The sequence below is a fragment of the Diceros bicornis genome, chromosome 11 (genome assembly GCF_020826845.1).
Source record: "Diceros bicornis minor isolate mBicDic1 chromosome 11, mDicBic1.mat.cur, whole genome shotgun sequence".
Classification (NCBI taxonomy): domain Eukaryota; kingdom Metazoa; phylum Chordata; class Mammalia; order Perissodactyla; family Rhinocerotidae; genus Diceros; species Diceros bicornis.
In genome coordinates this window covers 55,964,262-55,976,864 of record NC_080750.1, presented here as the reverse complement: position 1 = coordinate 55,976,864, position 12,603 = coordinate 55,964,262, and the positions used below count along the sequence as shown (strand labels likewise).

Genomic DNA, 12,603 nt, shown 5'->3' with positions numbered 1-12,603 from the left:
GATGACTGCTTCACATGGAAAAATTCTAACTTGATTTCTTAAGGGAAAAAGCCTGACTTTTCTGATCTTAGAAAAATTAATTAGTGGAAAAGACGTTAAGAGCTGGCTGAATTTCAGCCGTTGTGGGCTGAAAATTTTAGAATATAATAAATGGCCAGTTGCTCTTAGCTAGAGGTGCACTCTAGGGCAAATCAATGGGACAGGTCACAAGAGAGCATGAACATACAAAAATTAACTCACATTCAACGATTTCGTCCTAGGATTATATAAGAAAGCTTGCATGTTAAGTAAGAGGAAGGTTTATTAAACAGTATGTCTACTGTGCCAATTCCATTTAATGAAAAACTAATTATAAACAGGCCTGTCTGTCATCCCAGGAGATGTCTAGATCTCAAAGTCCCTGATAGCTTGGCAGAAATGTTTTGGATTTAATATGTTAGGTTTAAGTGGAAAAAATCTCAGTAGCATGTGCCCTCTGCGTCTTACATGAATCATGGCAAGTATCCTATTTAAAATTTGAAATATGTCCCAAGACTTTGAGCACTATCACAGCAGTCGTATGCAGCTTGGTAGAAAGGAAACCATGCTTTTCATGGTGTGGATTTATAGGTAATAAATGCCACCACTAGAATTGGAAATGAAAATTATTTCTAGTACTCTTTTAGTGAATTGAGACTTTTTAATCTTTTATGCAGAATGAAATTATGAGCATATTGTTCCCTACATCTCACATATAACAGTTAAAATGTTAATATCTAATTTTAGGAGCAAAACTGGTATTATACCGATCTAATTCAGACATCAGACTATTAACAGTAGTGAGGGTTTTTTTTCCAACTAATTTTGTGAGGGGAGGAGGGTGAAGATCTTAGTCCTGTATCTTCTGCACAGTGGCAGAACTTTTAAAACAAGTGATTAATAATCTCTTATCCTCTGTACCAGCTGAGAAGTGTTTAGCTGCAAGATGTCACAAGGTAAACAGGTCAATGAAGGCCAAGTATAGCCATGGCCAACTTATAAACAGATTGCATTCCAAAAATGTGTAGCCCTAACTAAAAAAATTTTGCACATACACATTGTGTATGTGTGTGTGTGTGTGTGTGTGTGTGTGTGTATTTAAAGAAACAAAATTAAATGATGTCAGGTTCTCAGAATAGCCACTGTGTATTTAGTCCATTGTGGCCCATTGTGGAAGGCTAAGCAGAACTTAACTGCTGTCGGCAGGATCAAGGAAGGGCTCTGGAAGTAGGGGAGTGGGACTGCCAGCCTTAGAATTGGCAGGAGTTCTGAAAATTAGGATGAGGGGTAGGACATGGTCAAAACTTTCATCACAACAACAGAAAAGGACTCTAGCATCTCAGGAACTGAGGCTTCTTGGTCCACATCATATTGTTCTAAGATGGGTTGAAGCACAGAAGGTTTTCTCATTTGTGAAACACTCATTGAGAATCTCTTACCTTCTGTCTGCAAAGCTAAGTGACAGTAATACAAAGGTGAGTAAGACAGTCTGAAGTCTGACTTCACAGTTTCATGAATCATAACAATACCTTCCATGTACCGTATTGAGCTTCCGCTGTGCTCCAGGGCACTAGGAAAGGCAGCTTACCTAAACTATTTCTAATTATAACTCCACCTCACAGATGGGTATATTAAGGCATAGAGACTTTATTTGATATATACAAAGTCAATTAACTAGTATAGATATCTCTTCTTACAAATTAAGTATAGAACATACACCTACAATTTGCGAGGGAAATTCTATTCCCAGAGAGATTTTTTAAAATTACCAAATTTTTAATTATATCTTCCCCTTTAGACATAGTCTTCTAAGCAGCTATGTCTAGCACTTTTGATATATTCTTTAATTTTTTCTTTTTCTTCATTGCTGTACCCACAATTGACTGACTTAATTTCAGTGTGCATCCAGGTGAAACTAAAGACTCACTACTTTCCATCTTTATCTTAATTTTATTAAATTCTGAAACCTAAGGTGTTTTTTCTTTTAATCACTAGCATCAGTACTTCCATTTTCTACTTCCTACTCATTGTCATAAAAAATAAAGTAAAATACTAAAATAATTGCACAAACACTGCTGTATGCAGGTGGTAATGCTGCTGAAATTGGTAACACTGTTGACTTGGGGAGCATGACCACACAGCGGCTTGAACTGTGCCCTCTTTGGCCATGTATGTGCGTCTGAGTTCAGTACACAGAAAGACTGTTTAGAGATGTTGATGTGAAGTTGAAAGTGGGTTGATTGGAAATCAGTTGTATAGAAAGAAATGATGATGGGATTGGGGATATTAAATGGTAGTTGCCCAAGGGACCCAGAAATGCCCAAAGTCTAGCCTGCCAGTCACTTTCCTACCCTGGGATTGGGAGGTGTGTGAGGGAGATGCACACATAAAGGGCAGCTGGAAAGAAAATGAACCGTTTATTGTCAGTGCAACTTTTGCCCCAAACTCCAATGCAAAGCGCTTTACCAGTAAGCTGGCCTGCAGCCCTCAGTCTAGGCTTAAGACCTAACGGATCTTGGCACCTATCCTTAGCCAAATCCAGCTCTAACCACTAGGCTGGTTCCATGAAAGGGCAAAAGGAGGAAAGAGCCTCAGAGAGGAGGGGTTTCACACCCACATACTTGAACTTTTCACTCGCAGTGTCCCCTAGCAAATGTGGCCTGTCAGTGGCCTGGAATCCAGCCCACTCAAAGAGAGGACAGTTCTTTCCTGGTGCTCACTCCCACAAAGGAGGGAAATTGAGGACTGCCCTAAAGGGCTAGGCTAGGGCTGGAATCTGTCAAAGCCCATGCTGCTTCTACAGTGTGAAGCTGCCTCTTCTTTCAAGATCAGTGGGTCAGGGCAACAGAACCTGGACATGGCAAAATATGACCATTTCACATTAGCAGACCACTAAGTCCTGTACTTAAGCTAAGTGTTATTCAGAAATAGTAATTCTTGTGTCAGCCCATGACCACATAGTGGTAAACAGAAGGTCTGAATCTACAGAAGCACAAGGAGGAAGCTCATTTTTAATGAATATCAGAATAACATCCAGTTTTCTGCATCAGTATTTCTGTGGCCTGGGCCATAGCTATAGACAACTTTACTTTGATAATAAAGACTGCTGCATTTCCATAAAGCTAGAACTATAGGTGATGAGTGCATTTCAAGCCCCTATTTAGCATGCAGTATCTAGTGAAAATGGCATTTAAGTATGATATTTGGTTCTGAACAATATTAAGTTAACAAAATATTGTTAGCAAAATGTGACCTACTGCTTCCAGCAGGTCCATAGATATTTTTTGCTGCTGGTAGAGAATGCATCTTGGCCTCTGGTGCCTGGGCTGGCCTGGGCTATGAAATAATAGGCAGGTCTCCAGGTCAGCTCTGGGTGAATGAAAGGCTGTGGTTTGCTCTGTTGAAATGTCAGGTCTTGCAGGATAGCAGACTGCCTGAAGCACAACACGCAGTGGATTACCTTTTGAACTTCCACATCACCAGATTATTTCAGTTTGGGTTGTTTATAAAGCAACCCACAGAACTTCCTAGTCTCTCACAGCCCTGAACTCACCAGAGCCCTATCATTTTACCAACCCCACAGTGCTGAGCAACATCTAGGAATCTGATTTTAATCAGACTTTCTCTCTTGGTCTTTGTCTGGGTGCTTCTCTACTCACAAATACACATGCACACACACATGTACATCTCCCCAAAGATATGTAACACAGCATTGGGAACAAAATCTGCCCAATTTTATTAAGACCGTCTATGTTTCAACCACAAAAAAAGAGAAATAACTGTGTTTTCTCTCAAGCACAACCTTTGGGATCTTTCAGAATATCCTCTTTTATGCCATATCTCAAATGCCTACTAACTGGCTCTTTGTAAAAGTAAGGAAACATTTGTTTACTGTATTTTTTAACTATAAGAGGTGACTTTTGTTTTTACATTTTGTTAACAAAACATGACCTAGGTTTTTATCAGGTCCATAGATATTTTTTGCCTTTTTCTTCTTAGGGCCAATTTAGTACAGCCTCTGTTTTAATAGTTAAGCTATAACAGACAATTTTAATTTCCTTTCCTCTTGAAATAGAATTCTACTTAGAGTGTGAAATGGAGCCTTTTGGTTCTGTGCCTCAGGTTCTGTTTTAAGTAATTTCCAGGAGCAGTTATTGTCTGGCTCCTTGTTGAGCACGTGCCATTTGTTTTCTGCCTTTCCACAGCCATGCTGTTTTGAGATTGGATTTAGGAAGATTTAAATGGAAATCAGTTCAGTGGTAATTTTACAGTCTCTGTATATTATCCGATGTATAGTCTAGACTTGCCATCGCACCCGTCAGGCCACTGATGTGTTATTCCCCATGAACTGCCCCGGTCACACGTGCGGAGTGTTTTACCAGGATTATCTTTATTTTTCTCTACTTTGTCACTGGGAGGAGACCGAATGGAATGAATGCTTGACCTTCTCCTGGTTAAAGGTTTTGAAGGCTCCAAGCCCCAGTACACACAAATTCCAGAGCTGTAACAAATCTTAATGCTGTCACGTTTTGTACGGAGAACGTGAGTAACGTTCATGAAGTTCTCACTCTTTGGACTGACCTCTGCCTTGTCCAAGTTAGCACTCTGTAAGCAGCTCTGTACCTCATTTATTTCTGCACTGAATGTTCTGCAACAACTCAGCTGCAGGATGGGAAAAATCCTTCTTGGAAGTCAGGTTAGCAAAAAGTAAATATACTGTGTGAAACAGTTGCAACATATGTCTAGAAATTTGAAAATTTTTTCTACTCAGTTTATTATGTTTCTGGAACCATGTACATTAACAGGCAGATAAAGTATGTGTTTATGAGATTCAAATTTTTATTCCAAAAAATAGAAACAGTGACTATTATAAACTATGTTTAGAGATCATTGGCTTTTTCTTATTAATTTGCTCATATGTGGAAGCCATTTACACTTTCCTAGGTGCATTCTTTAGTATCCTTATTTCTCCTTTGATTCAGTTTTTACATCTAGTGGTTCAAAGATGTGGGCAGGGCTAAGTGGGGGTTCAGGTGGGTCTTTGTGTGCCTGCTTTCCCAGGAGTTTCAGTGTACAGACCCTAAAGAATTATCTGAGGTTTATAGATCAGAAGGTAACAATTGCTCCATTGATTTTCAAAGGGCATAGAATCCTGTAGGCAGAACCCCATTAGTCTGTGCCCATAAAGGAACCAGCAGCTTTTCACTGGTGTACTTGTTAAAGATTACCAGCCTTGATAGTACTAAATTTCAAAAGCTGGCAAAGTTAAAAAAAGAATAAGCAAAAGTAGCAACAATAGCCCAGTGATTGTGCCTTGCTATTGTTTGGGCTTTTTGGAGACCAGGCATCAAAGAAAATTTTCTTCTGAAGGAGTGGTTTGAGATAGAGTGCAGCTAAATTGTTTTATGTTGTGTTTAAGTTTCATGTTACAGAAACAATCACAAATTAATTCCTAGCAAGCACTGTGACATTATAGCTGCCCCCTTGAAAGGCATTTGGATTCTTGTCCAAGTCTGTACTTAGAAGTGCTATTAATCTTAAAATGACATGCAATTGTTTCATTTTTACTTTCCCTCCTCCCCAGTGCAATTACCTGTTTGCTAAAAAGGCTGCTGTGGCTTTAATATCTGTACAGGAGAACAAGAAATGAGGTTTAAAAAAGGAGGCTTTCATGGGAGGTAGCCTGCTGGTTCTGCTCTGTGTGGATGCCATTCAAGTCTTTTTCCATTGATTTCTGACTCATTTTCTCTCCCACCTTCCATAGAAGATGTAAATAAATATTTTGTTCCTTCCTTTTTCTTTTCTTATACCAGACTATGAATCCTCCTCTTCCCCCACCCCCTCTCCTGGCCTCTACACCTCCGGGCGCTGCTGCTGCTGCTGCTGCTGGGATGGGACCAAGGCCCACCACAGGACCCACTGACCAGATTGCACATTTACGGCCTCAGACTCGCCCCAGTGTGTAAGTGAGGGTGTCATTTGTTACTGCATAAATGTTCATTTCAAACTAAGCCCAAAGGGCAGAGGTAGAGAAACACCTTTCTGACATGAGCTGGTGACAGGCTTACGGCTCATCAAACTGGTTGGTGTCCTGCAAACTTCTACCCAGTCATGCATATAATTCGGCAACTGCTGAAACAAAATGGGCCTAATACATGAGCTCGCCAGGCAGCCATCCTGCTGAGTGAAGGCCTTTCAGAGTTTAGGAAAACGTAGCTGTTTGCTTCTTCACAATGTTGTATGTGTATGGAACTGCCTTTTTTACAACTCCTGTGTGAGCTTTTTGTCTTCATTTTCATTCCTTGCATTGGATATTAAGGAATAGAAAGATATTCCACACAAATCAGATCTAGTTGTAGTATGCATGTGAAAAACTATAAATCTCTAGCAATAAGTATCCAGAAAAGTCTAATTATCTTATTCTGAGTTTACCGATGGGAGAATACAGCTAGATTTTTTGTGGATCCTGCATTGTGTGAATTTATACATGGAACAGTTTAGAACTATTGGTAAAAACTATTAGTTTTGCCTGCCTGGTTTCCATATGTTGGTAGCACAATCACCTTGCACTGTGGGGTTGTTGTGCACTCTCTATGATCTGGACTTTCTTTCCCTTTGATTTTTTAAATTCAGCATTTTTCCTGGCTGGGCATACAAAAAGTAGGTGCAGCCCACGCCTCTAGTTTCGACTTATGTGTGGGAGGCGGCACGTTTTCTTCCCTGTGGGATTTCATACCATATGTTGTCATTTGGGGCTACTTCCCGAGTCTAACAAGTGCCATTTGAAGAGCTCAGTTTTTCCAGTGGGGACCTAATCCCCTGCAGCAGGTTGGACCCTCTGGGAAGCTGCATTCATTCTTTGACACCACACGAAAACCATTTGGTGGGATAGTCACCTTCACACTGGGAGGACCAGGCTGGCAGTGCTTAATCAGGAAGGCCTCTGCCTTTTAAATATAGGTGGCAAAACCTCTTTCAATGGAGAATTACCAATGGTACTTACATGTTAAAGGATTATACTTTCTGCTTACATTAGTACAAAATATTCAAGACTGTACCAAGGAAGAGTTTTGAGCATCTTGGGTTTTGTGTGCTACTCAGCCTGAAGTCAAATATCCTTTTCTATTCTAGCTATGTTGCTATATATCCATACACTCCCCGGAAGGAGGATGAGCTGGAGCTGAGAAAAGGGGAGATGTTTTTAGTGTTTGAGCGTTGCCAAGACGGCTGGTTCAAAGGGACTTCGATGCACACCAGCAAGATCGGGGTTTTTCCTGGCAATTACGTGGCACCGGTCACGAGGTATGGTTTTGAATAAATGGTTTACTAAGTTCTAAACAGAGCAGCTTTGTTCTTGCCCATGGTTTTCAGCCTATCCAGATTCCTTCTCACATTATAATTGCCTGTTACAGAGCCAACATTTAAAAAATCCATATCTATGTTTGCTGAAATCTCCTTCTAACTGTAAAATTCTTAGGTTACTTTTCACATGGATATATGTGAAATTACAGGTTTCTACCAATAAATGTACTGCGTTTTGTTATTTGCTTGAAGTTCTATGTTGGAAAGACACAACTACACAGTTTTCAACATTTTTCTGCTAGAAAAAAAAAAGTGTAGTGTTTAATATAAACAAAAGGTTATATTACTAATACTTACATGTTTATATAATGCTTACTATCTGCCAGGCATGCAGATTTCTAAACGCATTGCACGTATTGACCCTTAAGTCCTTAAACAGCTCATTGATGTAGGTGTTACTATTATCCTCACTTAATAGATGAGGAAATAGAGGCAGAGAGAGATTAAATAACCGTCTGAGCTCACACAGTGACGTGCCCAAACCCAGGTGGTCTGCTGTGTATTTATTTATTCCGAAATAGCTTGATGATTACCTCTGAATTCTGGCAATTAATTTCTGTAATACAGTCAGAAATAAAATTTCTTAAATATGACCTAGATCCTTCATTCTTCTCAACTGAGGGCAGTTTTGCTCCCCAGGGAAATTTGGCAATGTCTGGACACATCTCTGATTATCGCTACAGAGTAGGCTGGGGAAGGAGGTTGCTATTGACGTCTAGAGCATAGAAACAAGGACGCTGCTGAACATCCTACAGTACACAGAACAGCCTCCCACAGAAAGGTTATCTAGCTCAAAATGCAGCCGAGGGTGAGAAGCTCTGTTATAGGGTAATAGGAAGTAAGAGTGTTAGATATACAAAATTTTCTTTATTTTATTTAAAGATAGTCTACCTTCTGGTCATTGAGGAAAGTAGCCTTGGAAACTGAAAGAAATGACCTATAACGGCACCAACATTGAGGAAGCCCCAGTTTTTGGCCACTGGCTCTGAATAAATGGTCCAGGTTTTAACTGTGTTAAATCATTCCTCAAACCCCCTGATTTTAAATAAATGGCTTAATGAACTGACATGTTTGTCAGCTATTGGCCTTGATTTATAGGTTGGCCAGCAGCCTAATCAAATGAAAATCACTATTGTTGCAGATGGTGACAGAATGTTAGCTTTAATTTGACTTGCAGATTTTTAATCAGTATAAACCTTCTTTTCTGTATATGTTAAAATCTGCATTCAAGATTCAGCCCATCCAGAAGACAGCAGATATACCCTCCCTGGTGGAAAACAAACAAGCAAACAAACATACGACAACAACTAAGGGAAATAAAACAAATCAGACAACAACAAAAATTTAAGTTAATGAAGGAAAACATTTTCATAAGATTCAAAAACAAATTATTAAAAGTCTCTGGAGAGATGCTAACCTACAGTAAATTCTCGTTATTCATGGTGGTAAATAATAAGGTCATTCAAGTTAATGAAGTATTTTACTTAGTGGAAAGTTACTGTATATAGAATTGTTGTTTAAATAAATTTAGAATATCAAGAAAATACATTACACCAAACGACATTGAACCTAATTTAATTAAATTCAGCTAGTACGTATTAGTTTAGAGCTGGCTGTACCCCTATATCTGTGCAAATACTGGAGGAATGGAAAAGAACCATTTCACACTGGCCCTGCTTTCAATGAACTTTTACTGGATCAGGAGTATTTAATAAGGAATTCACTAAAAAAAAATAATACACTACATTTTGTAATCAAGGGCCTCAGAAAGAAGAAATCCACATGAAATAGAACAGAATCATACTCTTAAGCCTGAGCCTTAGGCAAGGCTTCTTGAAATGACAGGATTTCTGCTGGATCTTGAAACATAAATGAGATTAGAATAGGTCAATAGAAGCCAGAGAGGACGTTGCAAGAGTGTGTATATGCATATGTACATGGGCGCTTGTACACAGGCACTTGTGTGATGCAGGACTGGGGGCAATTAGGGAAAGGGCAGAAAACATGAGCAAGGCAATGGAAATGTAGATATTGTAAGGTAACAAACCTGGCTTCTTCAGTAGATGAAGCAGAAGAATCCAAGGCCTTAAAGTCAGCAGAGAGGTTTGGCCTTGATGTGGAAAGCTGAACTCAGTAACTGTATATTCTTGAGCAAACTATGTGTGATTTTCTGTGACTCAGAATACATTTTAAGACCTTTCTCTGCCTCAGGGACATGGTTTCTTTGAATTTGCTATTCTTACGTTTTGTAAAAATAATTCCATTCATTTTTTAAAATGTTCTGTCTTTAAGCTCTGAGTCATTTTTCTTGCATTTAATTGTTCTGTCTCCCATTTTGCTGATGGATTGGGCTTTCTGTCTGTGTTTCTGTCTTGGCAGGGCGGTGACAAATGCTTCCCAAGCTAAAGTCCCTATGTCTACTGCTGGTCAGACCAGTCGGGGGGTGACCATGGTCAGTCCTTCCACTGCAGGGGGGCCTGCCCAGAAGCTCCAGGGAAATGGTATGGCTGCGAGTCCCAGTGTTGTCCCCACAGCCGTGGTGTCAGCAGCTCACATCCAGAGCAGTCCTCAGGCTAAGGTCTTGTTGCACATGACTGGGCAGATGACAGTCAGCCAGGCCCGCAATGCTGTGAGGACAGGTAAGGAGGAAACCAGACCAGACAGCGTCAGGAGAAGGGGTTGCCTGCCTAATACCAGATCTTTTATGACAGATGTTGAGACAAGCAGATGTAATATGAAAATAATGGATAACATTAGGAACGAGAAGCAGGCACAGTCTAGTCAGTGGCGCTTTACATCTGCTTATTTTGGCTAAGCCTGCCCTGCACGTTAATTCAAGCCTGAGCTACAGATCGACAGTCTGAAAGAAATTAGGCTGATCCTGAGAATGTCAACAGTACTTGAAAATCTGACCTCTGCAGTCAAGATCCCGTGATCTCAAATCTCACTGCTGCCAGCTGCAGCACTGTGACCACTCTGTGTTACTCTGCTCACTGGTGTACTGATTATTTTTGATGAACTTAGTCACAAGTCTATTTTAGACCCAGTGGGATCTTAAATAGCTTTCTTCTTTCTATAGCATTGAAAACCTACCAAGAGTCTTACGTAATGATGGTGGGGTAAACATGTGACTCTATCAGAAAAACCAAAAGAAAGAAAATGGTTAATAAGAAAAGGGAGAATAATAAAAAAAAGGGCTGGAGACCAACCTAGTTTGACACTATAGAGTACCATCAGAAATGAGCTCTGTGTCTCTTAATTCAGTGGAAAGGCCTTCTGTCTAGCTGAAGGGCCCCAGGATAATAGCTCAGCTTCAAGCACTCAACAGCCTCGGGCTGATCTGGAAGGAAAATTGTGTCCAGGGACCCAGCTAAGATTAAGTGCTTTCTAAACCACCATACATGCATTATCTATTATAATAAGTGCAATAGCAACCTTTCATTATGGTCTGATGCAGTGAAATGACTCATGTTTAGGTAAGTAGCGTTTATTAGAAAGTCGAATTTTGCCGTGTTCCCTCCTGTCATCTTACCAGTTGCGGCACACAACCAAGAACGCCCTACGGCAGCCGTGACGCCCATCCAGGTACAGAACGCCGCCTGCCTGGGCCCCGCGTCTGTGGGCCTGCCCCACCATCCCTTGGCCTCCTCACAACCTCCACCTTCAATGGCAGGCCCTGCCACCCACGTCGCTGCCGTCAATATGGGTCGAGTCAATGCCCCCCTGGCCTGTGCTGCAGCTGCTTCGCTGACCTCCTCGAGCATCAACACCACCTCCCTGGAGACTGAGCCCAGTGGCCGGACAGTGACCATTCTCCCCGGACTTCCCACCTCTTCTGACAGCGCTTTATCAGCTTGTGGGAACAGTTCAGCAGCTAAGCCAGACAAGGATAGTAAAGTAAGACCAACATCTTTTTTTCTGCTTATGCTGTGTGCCATGCTTTCTAGCAACAAAAGGACTGGTTGTTCAACAATCCTTCAGTGCACCATGTGTGAGTCACTGTGCCAGGTGCCAGGGCCATGTTTCTCTGCATTTAAATGCCCACTAGTTGCCAGGCCCTGTGTTGGATGTTCAGGAGACCAAAGTGAATAAGACTTAGTCACTTCTCCTCATGCAGCTTACATCTCATGGAGGAATTTCCTTTCCCCTTTAGTTACTCATTCTTCCTGTTCAGTCAGTTTGGCTTCTTGTTAATAGTTCTGCAAAAATATATTTAATATACAAAGGGGTTGGAACTGTTGATCAAAAGTGTTATTTGTGGATTTATTTTTTCTACAGTACATTTGATTATAATCAGAATGGACAGTTTTTCTCTTGACTTGAAATATAGGGGAAAATTTATTAACTAAATCCTTAGATCTTTTAAAAATCTCTCATTTGAGGCTGAATTTCAAAGAAAATATAAACAGAAAGCTGTGTTTGAAAGACTAACCCATGGTTGGGTTTGGAGACAGGTGGTTGGAGGCAAGGGAAATTGATGGTGATTAAATGTGAACAGAAAGAGAAGAGTGATGACAAAGTCTGGATAATTGTATTGTAATCATGACTTTTTCCTCAGTATTTCATACATTTCTCCTAAAGCTATAGCCCAGTTCTGGGAAGCTCAAAGGTAATCATAAACTCTTGGCCACCTGGTTCAGTGATGATGTATGTCGCTCTACTTAAATGGTTAGGTAAGCCTGTAAATAGGGGTTTATAAGGAAATAAACTTTACAGCCTACTAAAAAGTTAATATTTAATTGTTAGTTTAACATGAGCGTTTTTGAAAAAGATTGGTATCTGTTCAGTGTTTATAATTAACTACACTAGACTTGTACTCAAGCTGACATGTTCAACTTTGTCAATATCTTTAAAAGAATTATTTTATAGTTTAGAGTTTAAGGTTTCGGGACAGTGTGTCTCAGGTCCCTTGTCCCTGAGCAGAACAGGGACTCTTGAGCCCCTGCCCTCCCAGGAAAGAATACACTGAATCTCTGAGGTTTGAAAGGGACCCGCGCTAGACAGAATAATGGCTCCCCAAAGATGTCCACATCCTAAATTTGAGAGTTTATTTCCTTATATAGCAAAAGGGATTTTACAGGTGTGATTAAATTAAAAGTCTTGAGGTGAGGGGATTATCCTGGTGGGCTCAATATAAGCACAAGGACCTTCATGAAAGGGAGGCAGGAGGATCAGGCCAGAGAAGGAGATGTGACATCAAAATCAAAGATGAGAGTGATGCGA

General features: G+C 40.5%; 1 protein-coding gene across 3 annotated transcripts in view; it reads left to right on the top strand.

Moving 5' to 3' along the window:
* Positions 1-12,603, top strand: part of SH3RF1 (SH3 domain containing ring finger 1) — a 156,139-nt gene that overhangs the window by 123,494 nt on the left and 20,042 nt on the right. For all 3 annotated transcript variants that reach the window (XM_058550327.1, XM_058550328.1, XM_058550326.1), the window contains 4 exons: positions 5,832-5,980; positions 7,150-7,320; positions 9,760-10,019; positions 10,916-11,277. In XM_058550327.1, coding sequence (XP_058406310.1) covers positions 5,832-5,980; positions 7,150-7,320; positions 9,760-10,019; positions 10,916-11,277 — 942 coding nt within the window. The remainder of the gene's footprint in view (positions 1-5,831; positions 5,981-7,149; positions 7,321-9,759; positions 10,020-10,915; positions 11,278-12,603) is intronic.